Source organism: Rhinolophus sinicus, linkage group LG13 (assembly GCF_036562045.2).
Source record: "Rhinolophus sinicus isolate RSC01 linkage group LG13, ASM3656204v1, whole genome shotgun sequence".
NCBI classification, from domain to species: domain Eukaryota; kingdom Metazoa; phylum Chordata; class Mammalia; order Chiroptera; family Rhinolophidae; genus Rhinolophus; species Rhinolophus sinicus.
In genome coordinates, this window is record NC_133762.1 from 13,301,031 (window position 1) to 13,323,387 (window position 22,357).

At 48.5% G+C, this 22,357-nt stretch overlaps 1 protein-coding gene across 3 annotated transcripts in view; it reads left to right on the forward strand.

Annotated features, from left to right (window-relative positions):
* Positions 1 to 2,035: 2,035 nt before the first annotated feature.
* The window catches only part of SLC28A1 (solute carrier family 28 member 1), a 44,538-nt gene continuing 24,216 nt past the window's right edge, over positions 2,036 to 22,357 (forward strand). The window contains exons 1-8 of one of the 3 annotated variants that reach the window (XM_074318328.1): positions 2,036 to 9,038; positions 10,114 to 10,677; positions 11,549 to 11,660; positions 12,474 to 12,562; positions 13,821 to 13,912; positions 15,316 to 15,499; positions 20,559 to 20,700; positions 21,323 to 21,436. In XM_074318328.1, coding sequence (XP_074174429.1) covers positions 11,565 to 11,660; positions 12,474 to 12,562; positions 13,821 to 13,912; positions 15,316 to 15,499; positions 20,559 to 20,700; positions 21,323 to 21,436 — 717 coding nt within the window. In that variant the 5' untranslated portion in view covers positions 2,036 to 9,038; positions 10,114 to 10,677; positions 11,549 to 11,564. The other 2 variants (XM_074318330.1, XM_074318329.1) reach the window with 2 other exon arrangements.

The window sequence follows — 22,357 nt, forward strand, 5'->3', positions numbered from 1 at the left end:
CCCTCTTCTGCTGTGGTTGTAGGTGTGTGCGCTCAGGGTCCCCTCTCCCCAGGAGCTTCCCCATGGCCACCTCCAGTCCTCGGGCCCACTGGAAAAAATGAATCCCTGTTTTGGCTCCTGGATTGACGTTCAGTCTCAGCTTTCTGTGGCCACAGCTAGATAGTCCATTCTTCCTGTACAGTGGGCCGATAGCTTGTGCCCTGTAGCAGGGTATCTGGGGACTGGGGCCCAGACTGGACTTGTTCCTTCATTGGAAGAGGGACACAAAGGAACCCAGCAAGGGGCTCAGGCGAAACACCAGTTTCTGGCGGCCCCTCTGCCACTCACTGACTGACCATTTCCTGCCTCCTGAACAGTAGAGAGGCTTCTCATTTCCAGCCCCTCGCCCCAGCGCCTTTCCTTGCCTGTCATTTACCACCTCCGTGTTAAGATTTCTGACTTCTCTACCTCCTGTCTCGCTCAGGTGACTCTCCTCACTTTTCCCTCTGCCCCAATGTGCCCCCAACTCTTCCAGCCTGCCTGTCCTAATTACCTTGGTAAACTAGAGCTGAAATATTGTTCACTTGTCCTTTATTCATTCATTCACTCATTCAGCAGATATACATTGGCATCTACTTTATGCCAGACTCTGAGCTGACAGCTCTTGGGGGGCAAAGATGTATGAGGCAGTCTCAAAAGATACTCTTTCTATTAGGTCTCTTGGGTTTTGAGCAACAGAAATGGACTCAGATCAGTTTAAGCAAGAAAAAGTGTTCATGGGAAGGGCATTGGGGCAGCGCACAGAACCAGAGGACTAGCTGAACAATGGGTCTTGAGAAGTGGGGGGTGCCAGGGTAGCTCCGAGCTTGTCTCCTGGGAGCTGTTGCTGTTGGCAAGTAAATACCAGCCAGCTACTGGTCACAGTGGGTCCCCCTCCATTCAAGGTTCAGGACATTGCAGAGTGGGGGAGAGGCAGTTTCCCAAAGGATGGGGATTCTTAGCAGAAGAACGGTGGAGAATGGGCGGGTAGAAAGGGCTCGGTGGGCAACGACAAAAGATCACTCACCCACTCACTCACCCACCCACTCACTCACTCACTCACTCACCCACTCACTCACCCACCCACTCACTCACTCACTCACCCACTCACTCACTCACCCACCCACTCACTCACTCACTCACCCACTCACTCACCCACCCACTCACTCACTCACTCACTCACCCACTCACTCACTCACAGTTCTTTCTGTCTGATGCATTAACGACTCCCACATACAACCAAAAGCAAATTCCTCTCCGCTTAGGGAGACCATTCAAAGTCACGTGCAATGACTAAGTCCAGGGGCAGTGACCAGGCTACCATTCTCCAAAGTCCAGTATCACCAGTGATACTCTCTTTTATCATGATCCCGTTTTGAAATTCTACAACCTGTGGATTAACTGGTAAAATCAACCATTTTCAACCAAAATTGTATCACCCAGCAAGGAAGGACGTACGGGTAAAGGGTACAGTCCGTTTCTACTACTGGTGTTTCTGACCAGGGATTTTTGTGCGGCAGAGTGATCCCGACCTTCATTTCCAAAGTCCAGCTCCTTAGTGGTCCTGCCTGGGTGGCAGCATTTACTTCCGGGTGTGGCCATACCAGGAACACCCAAGGCATCTCCCCACGTCCACCTGTATTCTGCCCTCTTTTCTGCAGCAGCAAGCATGCTTTCCCTCGATAGCGTTAGTCATCCTAGCTATGCCCATGACCTCTTGTTATGTGTCACCCAGAGGTGGGAGCCTGACATGGCCAGGTTCCTCGGCTCCCAGTTCATTGGAATTGTTACCATGACTTTTGGAGGAGGTGTTGCCTTGGGGACTAAAACCTCCCCACAGCACCTCAGCTGTGACATAAGCACTGAGATGTAGTGATAATCCTCTCACTCTGCTTCGTAGCCTGTAGGAGAAGTAGCACCATGAATTGGTTGCCAGTTCAAAGCTTATGCTACGTCCTGTGAGCCTGACCCAACTTTGCAAGGTATTGTTTCTCAGCTGGTGTCATAGCTGGCGGGGGGGGTGAGGGGGGAAGAGGTGTGATGGGTGAGGAAAGCAAATCCAAATCCAGAAGAAGGGCCCGTGATGGTCAAGATAAAATCCTACCTTCGTACAGCCACCCATGGGTGTAGGTTGAGGAGAGCTCAGGAGTAGAGCAGCAGAAGGCATGTGGGAGAGTGAATGAGCAGCCCACGTCCATGGCTGGCTGGTGCCTTCAGAACCCCGGAGCACCCCCCTGAGAATGGAGTGCTTCTGGCCATCCTGAGTGTGGCTGGGTGGGTCAGATAACCCCAGTCACCGGCCACCTCGCGTGCTGCAGCCAAGCGTTCACGCTCCCCAACAGCCCAGGGGTACGCTAGAGGGCCAGGTCACAAAAGGATAATAGTTATTTTTTTGGCCTGAGTATCACTTCGTTCTAAACCCTGGGTTCCCCCGCCGTATTTTTTCGAATCAGGACTTGCCATAAGCTTCATATCACGCCCCAAGATGCTGCAGACAAACAGATACCTCAAGCACCATTGAATCTGCTAGGCCCTGTGGCCTGGTGGCAGAGCTGTTTGTACTAAAGGCTCTCCCACCCGGAGAGGCTTCATGTGCTCTAGGCCCCACCGAAAACTGGTGGCCTAGGTCAGTCAAGAAATGGGCTGGAGCGAGATGCCCCAGAGTGACATTTTTGTCTGCAGTCAGGCCTTAGTGGTAAGGGATTCCAAATGCAATAATTTGGGTTTTTATTTATTTTACATTATGGAGGAAATATGCTGACTTCAACAGACCCCCCCCATCCCCCAAGCCCCAGGAACTTTATCAAGGAGACAGACCTTTGCATTTTCACGTGACGTGTGGCCCACCTCTGACTCACGTATGTCTTACCGCAAGGCATTAGGGAAGCTGGTGGTGTCCAGGCCCCATCAGCAGGATGCCATCAGCGTGATGGGACAGGGTGGTGGTGGGTCAAGGTTCTCGTGAGCCAGGTTGTGTCACAGAGCTGGGCAGTTAAGATAGTCTATATGTCTAAGCCAGGACAGCAACCGAGCACTGCTGCCCTGCCAGCTAAAGTGCTTCTGATGTTCTTTGTGCGTCAAAGTAGAGGAGAAAAGGAATGCATTAGATCAGAGGATTGATACCCAATGCCAGGAGCTGGGTGAGTGCTTTAGCAAGAAGACGTCCCGGGACCATCGCTTCTGAAAGTGGACTGCAGCCCACAGACCCCGTGCCTCGCGTTGGCCAAGCAGCGCGGTGGTGGAGCCCCTGTGACTCCATGCTCGTTTCCGGTACTAACACGACTGCCTGCAGTTCCCCCAGGAATATGGTACCCTTTTGATTTCTCATTTCGCGAGGGCGGGGAAATTCTGTTGGCTACTACTTGGCCTGTCCTGCTACAGTCACTCTTTCCCCACACATCAGACAGCCATTGTGGGCTTTGTGTCTGTGTCAAACTGTATCCATTTTAACTGTACACGCAAAATAACCCCTGGTTGGCTTTGAGATTCCACTGGGTCTACACAAGAATAACATTTGCTCTATTCGTCATCCCCATTGATTGGCAGACCTCAGGCTTTTCTGTTGTTCCCAACAACTGGACTTAGTTTGGAGCCAGTGTCCTACAGGACCCCTTCCCTTCTATAGTTCCCAAATAAATGGATAAAGATGCTTTTGGGGAAGGCTGCAAGGAAAGTTCATGGTATGCACCTAAGTGTTAAGATAAGGTTTCCCTTCAAAGACCCTTGACTTCCTCTCCATTGAAGGTCTGGAAATCAAGTGGGAGATTTTGACTCTACCTTGGCAGCTTGACACAGACCTGTTTGCCCAACCAGAAGGCCTTAGTCCTGGTGAAAACTAGGTCACATCTTATTCGGGCTGTCTGGTCTTATTCATTCCTGGGAACTACTGATTGATTAACCACAGCTAGAGGTGCAGTTTCCATGCCCACCTGCATTGTGACGACTCCCCTACTTTGTTCCTTCTCTCTATCTCTGCTGCTGAGATCAGGGAGCTTATTTTCATAGCAGCTCTCCCAACCAGCACTCCAGGCCTGGAGAGGAACGCCAGCAGAGCTTGCCAATGTGTTTCTTATGGCAAGGAGGAGACCATCTGGGTGTTGCCAGAGGACAGTGACAGGGTGGATGGACTGGAGGCCTGCCAAGGACCTAATAAAGCATTCTGGTCTCCTGAAATCTGTGAGTTCCTGCCTTTCTTGGATTTTTGGTCTTTTGATATAATTTAGCATGGTCAACATTTGGACCAGATTTGTAATATTCAACAAATAGCCCCTTCTCCCCAAACGGTAAGAGCTGTATCTGGCTATTTGAGCTTCTACTTTGAACACAGAATCTCTGATGAGTATAGATATCAAGTATAACCTGCACCAAAATTATGTTCTGCTATCTTGGTCGAACAGCCTTAAAAGTTTTTCCATTAATTTTCACTGTATTTTTTGACACTGTTTATGATCTAGTTCACACAGTTTCTTCTGAGTGTAACTCTTCTTTTTCCCGATCTGATTCTGCCTGTCATCCCCTGGGCTATGTGGAGTGTGGATTCTGGTTATTAGCAGAGCAACAGTGTAGGGTGGGGCGGGGTCTGGGTCTCAGTTGTGTAACTTGATGCTGTCTGTACCCCTGAGCTAATCAAACTCTCGTTCACTAAACGTACAAGAAAATGAAACGTGTGCACCAAAAACCACCTTGCTGATTTTTAATGAGAATTTTAACCATCTAGGAGACTGGATACTAGTTTTACCTGACAAGTGAATTCTTCCTTTCTTCTGAAAGGAAAAGTTTAAGGGAAATCAAATTATGAGAAGGTTGTTTGACAAGCTTAGAACAAGTCAGACAAACCTCAGTTCAGATCCAGCTTTACTAGCCATGTGAACTTGAGCCAGAGGAAGGGGAGGGAGAGGGAGAGCTTACCAGGCAAGGAAACAATCCGTGCGAGAGTTGCAGGTCAGGTTAGAGTGGAGGACAGGCCAGGAGCCTGTGTGCTTAGTGCACGGGACAAGAGGACCGTGCTATTGTCATTCGAGGTGCCGAGAGGGCCAGGCCAGGCCCTGGGAGGGCATTGGCACTGAGCCCTAAGGGCAGTGGTGCGTGGGTCGGCTACAACTGGAAATAATAGAAGCCCTTGAAGGCCAGTGGTTGTAAGCAAGAGAAAGTGATTCCTTCCTGCGAAAGAGGTCTGTAGGCACTAGGAGATCTGGACAGGATCCATCTCAGGCCGGCATGGCAGCTCCAGGATGTCGTCGGAACTGAGGCTCCTCTCTGCTCTATGCTGTCAGCCTTAGCAAGAGTAATCGTTGATCCCAAGTGCAACATCATGAGTAGGAGAACTGAAATAGTAATACAGCGGTCAAACATCAGACAGCTAAGTCTTCACTGTGTATATTGGAGTCAGTAGATAATGTCTACATTTGAAAATAAAAAATAGTATCTATATTTACATTTATGTATCATCTGTTTGTCCTTTCATCCGTCCATCCACCCATCCATCCATCCACCCATCCATCCATCCGTCCATCCGTCCATCCGTCCACCTGTTCATCTATCCATCCATCCATCCATCCATCCATCCATCCATCCATCCATCCATCCATCCACCCACCTGTCCATCCATCAATCCATCCATCCATCCGTCTGTCCATCCATCCATCCACCCACCCACCCATCAATCTATCATTCATCTATTTTATTCATAGAGGCTACTACCGTAGGTGAACAGCGACAGCACTGGTTTGTAGCTGTTTGGGGCTGGGCTGAGAGAGCTGAGCTGATTGCTGGTTTTCCCAGCGCTGGTCTCCCTGAGACCACCCAGTGGTGAACTTTAAATTTTCTTTACCAGTCACTCATTTGGATTTTACTTGAAAAAGAAAGGTCTACAGAGGGACCCAACTTCTGCTTCAGGAACTGCCTATGAGCAATTGTCTTGTATCCCATTCAACCACACAAATTTGAGCTCCATTGTTAAATTGCAAAGGCAAATATGAGACGATGAACTTGGCCAGACAGGAGCATCTGTCTTCAGGAGGTTCTGGTTGTATGGCTGCAGCTAGCTCTGGGTAGGGGACACCTGCCGACCCGCAGGGGCCCTGCCACCCATGAGGCATTGTCCTCTGACGTTGGAAGTGATGTGGTTCAGAGATGGCGCTTTCCTATTATTTGCAAAAGGCTGCGACGGGCAGCAGGTACCAGATACTCAGCCTCACCTGTGGATGAAGAGCCTTCACCCGGGCGCTTGCAGCACATACCTGGGTGGTAAAGTTACAGCCGGACATGATTATGTGGATTCCTCGGCTGAGGTAGGGGGCCGGTCAGCTTCTCTGGCCACTGGCTCTTTAACGATTGGATAAAGAGTGCATCCAGGCCTAATACAGGGCGTGTCCGTGTGGATTCACACCGACTGACATTTCTGATCAAATTAAACACCCTGTTTTCACTAAACCTCTTTGGTTCCACCAAAGCCCCATGAGAATTCTCATTGGAACAAGGCTGTGGACAAACCCAGGGTCCTCTCTGAGCCTCCCTTGAGATAGGGAACACCTATTTATGGTGCTGGCTTCCCCATCACACCTCCACGGAGGACAGGTGGGGGAAATGGTGACCACTACTTACTGCATTGCGTTATTATGAAGGTGAACTGAGATCGTGCAGGTAAAGCTCTTAGCACAGCCTGGCATGTGCCAAGCTCTTAGGCACGAAGCTCTCAGCTGGTGCCACTGTTGTCACCATCTCCTGGAACTGCAGAATCCATCTCAGGGCTCACTCACGCACTGCTCTTCTCCAAACTGGGAGACCCTGGTGTGTCTCCCTTCCCTCAAAACAGTGTGGCCAACAAAGATTTCTGCCCCCACCCCAGAAAATGGTCTTTCCAGCTCTCATCTCGTGTGGAACAACACTGCCTCCTGAGCCCCCCACAAGCAGCCCTGCTGAGCTCCTGTGACGGGTCAGGTTTTCCACAGACCGCCACTGTCGTGGAACTGAAGGGAACTGGACACAACCTTTGGAATAATGAAGCTTGTTTCCACAGGCATAGTGAAATGGAAAGGAGCATTTACAAATGAGTCATGGTACATAATTGGCAGGTCCACACAGGAAGAACACTTAGCACTAGTCAGAGCGTCAGAGATGAGGCTGTCCCTTTCATTCCGTGGCAGTGTTATCAGTGGAATTCCATCTGCGTGGACCGAGGCAAGATATGCCTGGAAAGTGTCAGTGTCTACGTGTGACCCGCAGAGGAATCCACTTTTGTTCTTCCTAACACTTGTATTTAATCTGTGGTGCTCATTTCTCAGCACCTTCCCTATGGATGCTGCTTGGGTGCCGTACATTCATTTCACTGGCTTCTCCCAGGAGGTCTGGAGTCTGCTTCATGGAAACCTTTGTAAAAATATCTGGCTTTGCTCTAAGGCTCAGTGGGTGCCACATCAGACCACTTCTGTGACGTGGGGAGAAGATGAAACAATCAAGGAATTTTTTTGCCTGTATCATTAACCGGCTTATCAGCTGTGACTCAATGTCAGTCTCTGGGCCAACAAGGCCACAGAGATCCAAATTAATAGCCCCACAGCCTCTGCCATTGGCTGGAGGAAAATGGTGCACCCCAGAAGGACTGCGCCTCAGAAGGAGGGTATCACTTGTGGTATAAAACTCACAAAAGCCAAGAATAGTATAACTCTGACTATCAGAGGCCCATGTTTCACTGCCCCACATGAGAAAGGAAACATTGTATTGGATGTGCTTTCTGCTGACCAGCCCAGGTTTGAGAGAGAAGCAGATTCAGGAGAAAAGAATAACGAAGTCGTGTTCGTGGAACTTGACCAGGGAAGAGCCTCTCTTTTTGTCCACTGCTTGGACACATGAATCGACGCAATAAGAGACCTCATCTGCAAAGAGCCAAGAAATGAGTGCAGGAAGATTGTGAGAAAATAGATTGTTGAACACCCCTTCTGATGATGTCTGCCTCTTACCGTCCCGAGTGTTTCACTTACCACTAATAAAAATATAACACAGCTGTTTCTGCATCTGTAAAATGGTGGGGGTGGGTATTAGTATCTATCTTTATTATATCAAAGCCTGGCAAGGAGAAGGGATTCTCTCCCACTCTTTGGCCAAGAATTCCCCCTGAAACAGGAGGTGGTACCCAGAGAAGTAAACCAGAAACAGGTAAGTGGTTCCCTCTGAGGAATGGGAGAGGTTGGATAGCCTCTTCATTATAAATCCTTCTAAGTGTTGTTTTGATTGGAAGGAATGTTGTATATAAATACAGTCCTTGCCTCCCTCTGTTCTGAACCCAGCACCTCGCCCTGGCTCAGCCCCAGGCCTCACTCTACCATCCTGGTGGGTGGGATGGGCCTCAGAGTTCATCTCCTCAGGACACAGGCTGCAGGGAGGTCAGGTGACATGCTGAGCTTGCACAGCTGGATGGGGCAGAGCCAGGACCCATGAGGTCCTCCAGCTCTTTGTCCTTCTCCTGCGGCCTCATCACGACCTACCTGGCCTCCAGACCACCCAGCCTGTGGCTCTCAGCCAAATGCACCTGAAAAGAGCGTTTGGCTTCTGGGGGCCAGGATCACTGAGCAGGGGGCAAACACAGGGTCCCCTGACCTGGAAAAGGAGAGCAGTGTGTCAACACAGGCCCGAGGTGGGACCTGTGACAGCAAGGACATCTGTCAGTCTCATGGTACGAGGCTGTCTGCCAAACACCTCACCTGCAGTAACTCATTTAACCCTCATAAATGTTCATGTACAAGATAGATACTATTACCCACCCCCACCATTTTACAGATGCGGAAACAGCTGACTTTCAGAGTCAGGACTGAATCTAGACCTTTAAGCTTCAAGCTCAGGGTTCATTTCATGACACACAGCCTATTAAATCCTCACTTTAGCGATCAGGGCACACAAGATGTCAGGGTTATAAACCGCAATGTAGGGAGTATTTTGGAACAAGCTTGGCTGTTACTGGATTGCTATGTCTCCTGGCTTCTCTCTCGGCACCAAGAGAAGAGGGGAAAGGAAAGGGGAGAAAGGTAAGGGAGAGGGGACGGAGGGGAAGACGTTAGAAGGGGACAGAAGCAGAGAAGCAGGTACAGTCCCCTCTGTCCTTCCCTGGGACTTAACAAGCCCCCTGCAAGGGCAGCTCCCAGCCCATCCTTGTGAAGGCTGCACACAGAAGCATGTGTCCTGCTCAGGATAAACCAGGTGACACCATGGACACAAGAGTTTACAATTGTTGACCTGAAACAAATAGCTAGATATTTCTCAGGCAAAATGGGTTTATTCAGGAACAACAAAGACTTGTAATTCAGGACATGCAGTCTGATGGCAAACCAAACACAAGTCCCAAGAAATACAGGAAAGGAAACTCTTTTATAGAGAAGAGGAAGTTGGGAGAGCTATGATAAACAGAGTTCTTCCTGTTGGGGCCCCAGAGTGGACATAGCACATGAGAGTGCCCCCTTCTGGCCTCCCTACTTCATTGTAAATGAGGTTTCTGTGTATTAATTTTTATAGGATCAAGGCCGCACACAGGCCTCCTGTGGAATGAGTGGGGCAGGGTGTAGATCTCTGCCAGTGACGAAAAGCCTGGTATAGTATGAGCCCGTTTTGTAAAATGAATAACAGAAAATAGTATTCACTTAGGAAGAAAAAGTCTGGAGAAAAATGCCACAAACTCAATGGTGGTTTTTTCCGTAGGACTCAGAGGAATTTTTAACTTCCTGTGTTTTGCATATTTCCATAATGTTTCAGTGTTTAATGCTGTGTGTTAATGTTTTTGTAATCAGAGTGATAGACAAAAAAAAAAAGGGGGTCCCCCCACCCTCCACCCCATCATTCTTCAGTCTTCCAAAACAAGCTGCACGTGTAGATAACTCCACACCCTGTGCTACCAGGAAGCGTTTATGTATCGAAGGATTTTGTCCTGAGCATGTGGGATTAATTATTAAGGAAATGTTGTTAGTCCTGTGAGATAAGTTTAATGTTTAGTTTGAGGATTGAAACACCAAAGGGTTTGTCCCTTGAGTTTACACACGGTTACGTAGGTGTCAGTTAAAGAGAAAACTGGAACAAAAGGAAAACTGTGTGATTTCATTTTGTTTGCAGGGCTGTATCAATGTTTAGACTGGAAACAATTTTACTATTTATCCTGCTTCCCTTATCTTCAAGCTCAAGAAAATAGATTACTGTTACAATTACTGATTCAGTGAGAAAGAGAAACTGGGTACGAGTCGAAATGAAAGGTAAAATGCACGGTCTGAAAAACTGAGTAGCAGTGATGGCAGGTGGAAAAGGAGGCCTCAGGAGGGGTTGGGGGGAGGGTGAGAATAATCAAGGCAGGCTTCCTGGAGGAGGTGAGTATGTATGGGAGCAGGGGAGAACAGTGAGGAGGGCATCTCAGAGGAGGAAGGCAGATTAAGTAAGAGGGCAGGTGTTCAGCGCCGTTTCCTCTTTTCCCTGAGGGAGGTTGGGGGTCCCCACCTGGGCTGTGGCCTGGGCTCTGGATAGAGCTGGGTGCGAGGCCCAACCTACTTCAACTCTGAACTCTGCCCAGGAATCTCCACTGAAATGAGAAGACAGGCCAAAGTGCAAGCAAGTTGGATCCCGCTTGTCCTTATGGAAATACGTGCTACCACCTGTCCCTGAGAGTGGCTTGTTCACCGCAAATATGTGAGTAGGAAGAGGATCCTGCCTCTCTCTGTGCAGCTGGTGTGTGTGTGTGTGTGTGTCTGTCCCTACTCACGTGTGCATAATGTGTGCGTGCCTGTGGGTGTGTGAGCTTACCCAGGCTGGCATCTACACAGTGTAGGGTGCTTTCCACCGGGAAGAAAAAGTGAGGGAACAGGAGTGGGAGAGACGGCATCTTAGTTAGGGCTCCTATTTACTGGTGAGTTTAAACCTATGAACTGAGTTCCAGCAAAAACAAAAGAAGGAAGGGAGATAGGGAGGGAGGAGAGAGAGAGAGAGAGAGAGAGAGAGAGAGAGAGAGAGGAAGAACAGAAAGAGAAGGACTATATTGGTCATTATAATTGAAAAGGTGGTTTCAGGTTTAGTTTGATCCAGGGACTGAAATGGAGTCTTCAGGATATTGTCGCTCCATCTTTCAGAGGTGGGAAAGTATAGTACAATGAAGATACCCCCCAATGGCAATGGTTTAACCTGTTGTGGGAAGTGATGAAAGTTAGGGCCTCTTTACAGGAAAATACCTATACCAGGTACACATACTACATGCTATCCACAATTCCTTTCCTTCCCTGTGAGCTGGGCAGAACTTCTGTTTCTGCCGGGCCTCACAGATTTACAAGGACCTGCCTCTCACAGGTTCAGAAGTGAGTGCAGGAAGGGGTGCCTTCCTGTCACTGGGGAGCTGTGGCCAGGACCCCCAGGCACCATGAGGGTTGAGGTCCAGGATGGTATAAGCTGTGCCAGGCATCCACTCCCCCCCGCCCCCGCCCTCCCCAACCTGCTCCTGTCTCCAGGCCCCTCCGTGGGTCCTGCCTGCCTTCACCTTTCAGTTTTGGACCCTGACTTTGTCTTTCAGCTGGAAAGTCTGGCACATGGAGGACAGCACACCAGCACCTAAGGAGTTCATCTCTCTCGCATCCATGGCCTATGGTCTGGACAACAGGGGGGCTGAGCTCTTGGAAAGCCTGGTCTGTCGCCTTCCCCATCCCCATTCTGGCTCCCTGGTGGGAGGGGCCTTTGTTCACATCTCCCTTCACCCCCCTACCTCCTCACCTCTTTGCTTGAACGATCAGTATAGCCATCCCAGATGTGCTGTCCTCAGCCCAGAGCAACCTCTTATTTCACTCATTAAACATTTGTTGTGCACCTAAGATGTGCCAGTAGAGCCTGTCCTAGTCTGAAAGGCCAGGGAAGGTCTTCACCAGGAAGTGCCATCTGAACTGTGATCTTAAGGATGAGAAGGGGGTGGGGGTCCCTGGGGGAGTCTCAACCTATGAGGAGCCGGCAAGCTTGTCCTTGCTGTGGAATGGCCAGGTCGGGGCCAACCGCCCTGCACCCTGGAGCTCCCAACATCCGCGGACAAAGCCCCCTCCCCTTTACCACACTGCACAACCCACGGTGTGCCTTTCATACTGGAATCGGCCAGAACAAGCCCCCTGCACACCGGAACGTAGCTCCATAGAGTATGGGGCAAACGGTGCCCAGCGGCTGTGCGACCAGGTGGCCCTGCCTGGGACTCCCCACCAGCCACAGCTGAGTGTCCCTCCGTCACAGAGCCCATGAGCTCCCTGAGGGCACCATATGTCTAACACAGAGCCCAGCACACAGTAGGTGTGCATGCTTCACAGAATTCAATTGCCCTCCAATCACGTCCTGTGCAAAACCCCAGCCCCCAGCCCAGCCCACTCCTGGGCTAGCCAGGGCCTCCCCACTCCAGGCCCACAGCTCTAGTTCTCACTTGGGGTGGCAGGTATACTCTGGTCTCTCTCTCGTGGTTTTAGGAGGAAGGCCGGGCCCCTGGCAGTGACTTGAGCCCCGCAACCGGCAGGGACAACCGGAGCAAGGCCAGCCAGGAGCCCTTCTCAGGATGGTAGGTGGTCTCCAGGAGGGACGTGGGCTGGCAGCCGTTGGGAGCAGGGGTGGGGAGCCTGGCCTCCAGCACAGAGGGAGGTGGCTCCCGAACCTTTGTTGAAGAAAGGAGAAAGTGGGCTGTAGCCAGCGAATGCGCTCTGCTGGCCTCCGCCTCCGACGTGAGCCAGGCCAGAGGCTCCCAACCTGCTTTGCAGTAACCAGAGTGAAATCCCTTTGGAAACCCCAACACATGCTGTGGGGCGGCTCTGGTTGAAGTTGGATGGGACCCCAAACTAGCCTGGCCTCCCTCTCAACCCCCCATCTGCCTTCTACCCCATTCAATCTCTGGGTACCTTGGGGAACCTTGAGGCTTAGTTTGAAAACCTCTGGACTTGGCCAGGCTCCCCGCTGAAGCCCAGAGAGAGAAAGGGATGGGCCCTGTCACACAGGCAGCAAGTAGGAGCTGAGAACTTGGCCACCTGATGGGCAGGCCTGCGGGGTCCTCACTGACCCGTCCTGAGCTGAGGAGAGCAGGAGAAGTGCTGGTGATGGTGGGGGTGCCATCTGTCTGCCCTGCTGGGGAGATCGGGGAAGATGCACTTAGGAGATGGGAGGTAGGGACAGAAAGAGGGGAGAGAGGGTCCTTAAAACAGCAGCTGGTGCTGAATGAGCATCTCCTGCTGGCTCTGGGACCCCGGAGGCCATCCGGGTTCCAGCCTTTCCTGCAGGGATAAACCAGCGACTACAAGACCAGGCAAGGACTGGCATTAGCTCTGGGCCGGCAAGGCAGTGGGGTCACAGCTACTGGGCTTGGGGAGGGCTGTTCACTTATCCTCTCCCTGGGAGGAGCTGCTGACTCAATGATAAGCGTCTTGGGTCCCAAGGGAGTAAATGCAGAGCTGGGAGCCTCTCCACCTCGCTCCATAGACAGGTGCAAATGGGATGGGTTGGGAGGCAGCCAGTGCGTGGTTTGTGCACGTTGGTAAGTTCTTCCTTTCATCTCCGTTAATTCTCTCCCAGCCCTGCAGGCAGGATTATCACTGGGGTGGTGGTGCCACTCTAGGCCTGAACACACACAGACAAAGGCGGGGATGGCCCAAGTCTTTCCTCCATTTGCTCTGGGCTGGGCTTGCCCTTCAGCCCTGTGGGATGCAAAGGCCAGTGCCTGGCAATCCCCGTGTCACCTTTTTACTGGGGTGGCTTCAACCTGGAGGTGTTAAGGATCCCCGCAGGAGGGAATCTAGGGGCCCCTCGTAACCCTCTGGTCCTCTCTCTAGGAGGACCCTACAGCCAGCCCTGAGAGTGAGACGCTTCTGCAGGGAGCATGCACAGCTGTTTCGATGGATCTGTACAGGCCTGCTCTGTACCGGTGAGCCTGGGGCCCGATCCCCGGGGGACACTCTGGCTGTACCCCCTCCCGTCCCCACCTCCCATTTCAGCCACCTCCACTCTAGCCATCCCCGTCTCAGGGCAGGGTGGTTCACTTGCCCAATGATTCAACAAAGCTTTGTTGAGCACCAGTTTGGGGCCAGCTCCCATGCCGGAAGCTGGGTCATCAGAATTAAGTCAGACCAGATCTTGTTCCTAAGGCACTCTCTGATCAGGAAGGGAGAGGGCAACAACTATTTCCACATAGCACAGCAAGCCCTCTGGGAGCACCAAGGAGGGTGGGGTTGAGGAGGGAGGACTTCCAGGAGGAGGTGACATTTGAGCCTCACAGGTTGAGCAGGAGTTAGCCGGGTGGCAGGGGAAGGACAATAGGAGTGAGAAGGCACTCCATGCAGAGGGATGCCAGGAGCAAAGGTGAAAATGGGCAGGGTATGGGCAGGGAACTGATCAACAGTCTAATGTGGCTGGAGGGTGGTATTCAACACAAGAAGTGCCAGAGGACAGCTGGACAGACCAGAAACGGTCAGCGTTGTGTTGACGTAAGAACATCCATACCTGAAGAGAATATTAATAATTTATTTGAGCCAAACAGAGGTACACTTGGAAGCAAGATCTCCCGAAAATACTTCTGAAAATAACAGCTTGCAGTGCCTTTTATGTTTTTTCAATGAAGGAGGGAACATAAGGAAGACTTATGTGGAGGTGGGAGAAAGCCAGGTGGGAGCCCCCAGCCGTGGCCTCCAACTAGTCTGGCAGCAGAGGAGGTAGGGGTAGGGCTTACACTTACTTACAATATTTCATACCACATTTTTAATCCAATGGAAAGGCTGTAAGTCCTTTCCATTCTTCAAGGGCCCTGGCTTTTGAAATTCATAAACCAGGGAGAGAGATTTTCCCCTCTGCTATCCACTGTCATGTTCCTTACTGGAGGCATGGCACAGACTGGCTGGAAGGGGAGACGGGCAAAGGGGGGAAGGAAATTCCAGAAAGAAAATGGTTATTGATTACGATTTCAGAATGGGATCCTGGCACACACGAGTGCACTCCTTCCTGGAGTGACTGGCTAATCCATCTCTGCCCTCTGTGGAGCCTAGTCAGCTCTGGAACATAGCAGGCATGATGCTCAGAGATTCATGCCGTCTTGCCTTCTCCTTACACATCTCCCTCACATTTGGTCAGTACTCTACAGTGTGCAAAGCACTTTCACATCTGTTCTGTCTGTTAACTCCCATAACAACCCTCCGGCAGAGTAGGGATGATCGTTCTCATTTCCAGGTGAGGAAGCTGAGGCTGAGAGGGGTTCGGTGACAGTCCTGCTCCGGGCCTGGTGGTGGTGGGGTGCTGTGTCATCATCACTGACCTACTGTTCTCACCTTCTCCCAGCATTCGCTGCCTTCCTGCTCATTGCCTGCCTCCTGAATTTCCAGAGAGCCTTGGCTCTGTTTGTCCTCACCTGTGTGGTCCTGGTCTTCCTGGCCCACAGCCTGCTGAAGAGGCTGCTGGGGCCAAAGCTGCGGAGCTGTGTGACGCCTTTGGGGCATTCCCACCTGATCCCCTGGTTTAAGAGGTGAGTGAGCCCACAGCCCCCAGGCTGAGCGGGGGCGCCTGTTGGCTGAGGACCTCTGTGTCAGCTTCAGGTCACAGCCAGGGCTGACTGCGGAGGGCCTCAGTCTGTATCACCAGTCAGTTCCTGTGCCAAGAGGAGCACACCCCACCTTGCTTGTTTTCTGGGAGCCCCAGGGCAGGCATTGCTGGGTGGCTTCAACGGTGGCAGCCATCTTGGTGGCGATTTGCCAGGTCCCGTCTGGTTCTCAGCCCCAGTCACAACAGGTGACTAACAGCAGAGAACAGGACTCAACAGTTTCCTAAATTGAGAGATGCCAGCCAATCCCAGCAGGGATGGCCTATATCGGCACCTCCCATCAGATCACTTGGGGCATGTGTGAGACATACGCTACGGGGGGCCCACCCCTGGAGTCTGATTCAGCAGGCTGGCTTGGGGTCCAGGTTTCAATACTTGCAGGTAGTCCCCAGGGGATTGTGATGTAGCCAGCTGTGTCCCGGGACAAGACTGGCATCCTTGGTTTTCAAACTGGTTTCCTTAGCACTCTGGAAACCTGGGCGATGCCACAGGGCAGGAGAGGGAGTTAAAGAGGGAAACATCACACACCTCCACCCCTAGCTCCATTTCAACCAGGCAGCTCTATTTTATCTGTTTCATAAACCAAAGTTGGCAATAATAATAATAATAATAATGTAGAAAATGTAGCTGGAAAAGAAGGTTTCTATTGCTTAAAAAAAGTCTGACGAGCACCAATCTATTTCAGTACTCTGGTTTGTTGAGGAAGAAACTGGCACCGGTAGATAGCCAAGAACTAAGCCAGGGAGGTGTGGGGCATGGTGGTTTCTCAGAGTAGGAGCCACAGCAAAATGCGGATGAAAACCTTTTAAGTTTTATTTATAAACAGATTTGTTTTGACATTTGCCTTCTCTTTACTAAGTAGATTTATAAAAGGATTTATTTTTACAATTGTCTTCTCTTATGACAAATCACAGACTGATTTTTCCATTTGAGGTATTGATGTAAAGTTTTCGTTAAAAAATACATGCAAGTAAATTAGACTACATAAAAGCTAAGCACTTGTTGATTCAAAGAACACCATCAAGAAAGTGAAAAGACAACCCACATAATGGGAGAAAATATTTGCGAACTACATATCTGGTAAAGGACTGGTATCTAGAACTACAACTCAACAATAAAAAGACAAATAACCCAATTGAAAAATGGGAGAAGGATTTGACTAGACATTGCTCCAAAGATATATCAATAGCCAATAAGCACATGGAAACATGCTCAACAACATTAGCCATCCTGCTAATCATGCAAATAAAATGCAAATAAAACCACAATGAGATATCACTTTACATCTACCAGGATGGTTGTAATAAAAAAGACAGATGATAACAAATGTTAGCAAAGATGTGGAAAAATTGAAACCTTCGTACACTGCTGGTAGGAATGGAAGTGAGGCAGATGATTTAGGAAACAATTAGTTCCTCAAAATGTTAAACATGGAGGAACCATATGACCCAGCAATTCCGCTGCTACGCATATACCTAAGGGAAATGAAAACATATGTCCATACAAAAATGTGTACACAAATGTTCATAGCACCATTATTCATAATAGCCAAAAAGTGGAAACAATCCAAATGTCCAAATGTCTTGGCTCAGTAGCAGGGAAAAAATTAAGCATAAGAATGAACCCTGCTCAGGCGCTGACTAACAAATCTTAAAAGCAAAACTTGAAAGCATCAAACAGCACATCAGTTATCCATGGCACAACCTTAAGTGGGCAAATATACATCTAATTGAAGTTTCCAAAGAAAAAGGAGAGAAGAAAAAATACTTGAAGAAATAATGTCCCCCAAATGCCAAATTTGATGAAACTTAAAACCCAAGGGTCTAAGAAATGCCGTAACTCTCAGCATAAGAAACATGAAGGAAAGCTACATGTACAAGACACATCATAATCAAAATGCTTAAAACCAGTGATAAAGAGAAAATCTTAAAAACATCTAGAGGAAAAAAAGAAATGTACAGACAGCAGATTTCGTCTCAAAAACAGTACAAATGAGAAAACAGTAGAACAGTAAAAACAAAAATAAAAACCTGTCAATCTAGCATTCTTTACCAGGAAAACATGCTCCAAAAAGGAGAAGTAGGACTTTTCACATATACAAAAGCTGAAAGAATTTTTCAGACATAAAAAAGCAGACTTGGGCTACGAGAAATATTAAAGGAAATCCTTCAAACAGAAGGAAAATTATAGCAGATGGAAACCTAGATCTACACAAAAGAAATGAAGAGCAGTGAAATAGTAACCACATGGGTAAATAGGACTATTTTTGTATTATTTAAAATCTCTTTAAAATGTAATCAACTTATAAAGCAAGAATAATAATATATTGTGGAGTTTATGTTATATGTAGACGTGAACAACAATAGCATGAAGGTTGGGAAGGAAGAAATGAAAATATACTGCTGCAAATTTTCTATGCTGTATGTGACGTATACAATTTCTCTTAAAGGTAGATTGTAATAAGTTAAAGATGCATGCTACAAATGCTAAAACAACCACTCAAGTAACATAACAAACAATTATAGCTAATGACTTTTTTAGAAGGGAGATAAAGGAGCACCATTTAAAAATAGTCAATCTGAAAGAAAGTAGAAAAATAGGAAAAGGGGAACAAAGAACAGATGGGACAAATGGAAAATAAATAGCAATATGGTAGATTTAATCCCTCTCCCATACTAATAATTACATTAAATGGTCAGACTAATATCCTTCATGAACAAAGATGTAAAAATTAGTAACAAAATTTTAGAAAATCAAATGCAGTAATATATATAAAAGGGATAATACATTATGAATGAGTGAGATTTATTCCTTTATCCCAGGAATGCAAAGTGATTTAACGTTAAAAATAATCAGTTGATATCATGCACTATATTAAGAGACTAAAACAAAAAGCCATATGATCATACCAATAGATTCAGAGAAAATATTTAATAAATTCAATATCCATTCTTGATAAACATTCTGAGCAAAGTAAGAATAGAAGGGAACTTCCTCAACCTGATAAAAGGCAGCTACCAAAAATCTGCAGCTAACACCATATTAAATTATGAAAGACTGACTGCTCTCCTACTGAGATCAAGAAAAAATAAGAAGGTTCATTCTTACCACTTTCATTAAGCATTGTCCTGGAGGTTTTATCTTGAAGATTAAGGTAAGAAAACAAATAAAAGACATATAGATTAGAAAGGAGGAAGCAAAGCTGTCTTTTTTCATAGATAACATGATTGTCTACATAGAAAATTCCTATGGAATCTACAAAAAAGCTAGTAGAACTAATAGTGAGTTTAGCAAGGTTGCAAGAGACAAGATAAACATCCTCCCAGAAATGGTATTTCCATATACTACAACAAGCAACCACATTTAAATTACAAATATTACTTAGAATAACATAAAACATATGAAATACTTAAGGATAAATCTGACAAGAGAACTTCAAACCTATACATTGGAAACTGAAACATTGCTGAGAGAAATTAAAGGACACGTAAATAAACGAATGAAGCAAATTACCAAGTTCATGGGTCAGAAGACTCAGTATTGTCAATATATCAATTTCCCTCAAATTTATAGATTCTAATAATATGTCAATCAAAATCATAGCAGGCTTTGATACCATAGGTAGATACCATAGGTAGAAACCAGTAAGATGATTCTAAAATTCATATAGAAATTCATATAGAATTACGAATTCATATAGAATGCATACAGAAATTCATATAGAAATAAAGAACCTAGAATAGCCAAAATAACTTTGAAAAAGATGAACAAAGTTGCTGAACTTACACTACGTGTCTTTAAGACTTATTATAAAGCTACGGTAATTAAGACAGTGTGGTATTGGCATCAAAACTGATAAATAGATCAATGGAACAGAATGGAGCGTCCAGAAATAGATCCAAATATATATGGTTAATTGATTTTTGACAAGGCTACTAAGACAATTCAGTGGAAAAATCATCATCATCTCAACAGAACGTATGCATAGCCATATACACAAGAAGCAGGAAGAGGAAGCAAGGAAGAAACAAAAGAACTTAGATCCATGACTGACATTGTATAAAAAGTGAACTGAAAATAGATCATTCACCTAAGCATAAAGCCTAAAACTATCAAACTTCTATGAGAAAACAGAGGAGAAAATCTTTGGACCTTGAGTTAAGTAAAGTTCTTACATACAAAACCAAAAAGAGATACTACTATACATTAGAATGACTAGAATTCAAAAGATTGACCATCCCCAGTGTTGGCAGAGATGAGGGGAAATGGAAACTCTTCCATACGGCTGGTGGGAATGTAAAATTGTACAATCACTTTGGAAAACAGTTCGGCAATCTCCTAAAAAGTTCCACCTACCATATGATTCACCCATTCCATGTACAGTACGTTCCCAAGGGAAATGGAAGCATACATTGCTATAAAGACTTGCACAGGTATGTTTGAATGTTCATAGCAGCTTTATCTGTAATAGCCCCAAACTGGAAACAACCTAAATGCCCATCAATGGGGGAATGGTAGCCAAGGTGGTGTATCCACACGATGGACTAGCTCTGAGCAGTAAAAAGGAATGAGCTATTGAAGCAGGCAAATCCATGGGTGAACCTCAAAACAGTTATGCTGAGTCAAAGAAGTCAGACAGAAAAAGAGTCTGTGCTGTATGATTCCATTTATATAAAATTCGAGAAAATACCAGCTAATCTGGAGCCAGAACAGATCAGCTGTTGCCTGGGGACGAGGAGAACAAGGTGCTCAGCCTCGTACACACGCCCCCTTAGTTAGTCCTCTCCCGACCTTGAGACACGGGGCGTCTTTGGCTTCATTGTCCCAGCGAGGAAATTAGACTCAGAGAAGCTCGGTGGCCCACCTGAGGTCACACAGCTCTCTGTCCTCCGCTAACCCTGAGCACCCTTACCCTGGAGCCTGGGATGCTGTTGTGTGTGGGGGAGGATGTGCTGAGGGTGCTGGCTTTCTGCCCCTCTTGCAGGGGTCTAGCCCTCGCTGCTTTCCTGGGCCTGGTCCTGTGGCTGGTTCTGGACACGTCCCAGCGGCCCGAGCAGCTGGTCTCCTTTGCAGGAATCTGCGTGTTCGTCGGCATCCTCTTTGTCTGCTCAAAGCATCATCGCGCAGTGAGTGCTTAGTTGTCCGGCCTGGAGTGGGCTGCAGCCCCTTGTGTCCCTCTGCCTCCTTGGTGGTGCGACCACCCCGCTGTCAGGATCCCCCCCATTCCACGGTGTGTGTGCCTTATACCTTCCCCCAGGCTCCAGCCAAGCCTCCCAGACATCCCGAGTCTGGGGATCACCACTAAGGAATCATGAAATGCTGAAAGTGGGGACATTGAGGGAGTGGGATCGTGACGGCTAGGGGTCCTGCCTATGGAGGAGGAGTGGGGGAGGGTCCCGGCCAACAGAGGTTACACTGAGGCCAGACCCCGAGGCTGAAACTCTGCCCACCCAGCCAGCACCAACTGCCACGGCATGTTCCAGGTTGGTTGAGACTTACGTGAGTCTTCGGTTAGACCTTTCCCACCCCAAGCCCGTTGCTGTCACGACCGTGGCCTATTCTGAACCCCAGGAAGGATGTGACTACTGGCAGCAGGCCGAGAGCTCTGGCTGGGTCCAGCCCCCATCCCACAAACAGGCCACAGCTCCTGTAACCCCTCAGAGCAGCCCCACCTCTGCCTTCACCCGCCCTGTTCCCTGTGGGTCCCCCAGGAGCCGGGCTCACTAGGACCTTTCTGTTGGGTGGCAGGTGTCCTGGCGGGCCGTGTCCTGGGGCCTTGGGCTACAGTTCGTACTGGGAGTCTTTGTCATCAGAACAGAACCTGGATTCATTGCATTCCAGTGGCTGGGCAACCAGATCCAGGTGGGTACATGGCGCCCGGATGCCCAGGGCAGCTCCGCTTGCCAGGGAGGGGAGGAGAAGCCACTCCGTTGGGGGAAGGTGGGCAGTGAGTCCACAGAAAGGGCCGGGGACCGGAAAGGTGGGTGTGTGCTGGGCACCATCCCGGGTAGGCAGCTGGGGGCAGGGCTGGGCCCTGCTTCCCTCAGTCCTGATGCCTCCTGCCCAGACAGAGGCTGGTTCTGACACAGGAAAGAATTGGAGGTCCTTAGGGTACCTGGGCACGAGGCATGTGGCCCTGAGCTCTCATCAGGGATGTGGGACTAAAATAGTTAAGAGTGCTTTAAAAAATTGCAAATGATTTGCGTCATGTATGTGTGTGTTTCAAAATAACGCTCAATTTGTTGAAGTTATACTTTTTTGAATTCCATTTTTTTTATTGTGGTAAATACACATAACATATTTACAGTTTTAACCATTTTTAAGTTTCAAGTTCATTCACACTGTTACGCAACCATCATGATTTACTTTTTCACATATAAATCACAGAGGACACAAGGTTAATCCTGTACTCAGCCTCGTGTTCTCTAGACGACCACGTCCTGTGTGTCCGGGCTCTGTGCACACCCACTGGCCATGCCAGTGGCATCAGCGTGGGTTGTTGTGGAGGAGAAGACAGACTTACTGCTCTGGTCATGGCACCCATTTTATGGATGGGAACACTGAGGCCTGGAAAAGAGAAAGGACAGGTCCCTGCAGTCACAGGGCAAGTTCAGGGCCTAAATACAGGTGTCTTGTATAATGTGGCTGGATTCCAGCACCAAGGCCGCGAGGGGTGGGGACAGGATGGGGGCTGTGCCTCTGGTCAGTAGGGGAGTGAGCAGGCACAAGAGTCACCCCCTTTGACAGCCTTCACCTCTCATTGTCTGGCTTCCTCTGTTGTCT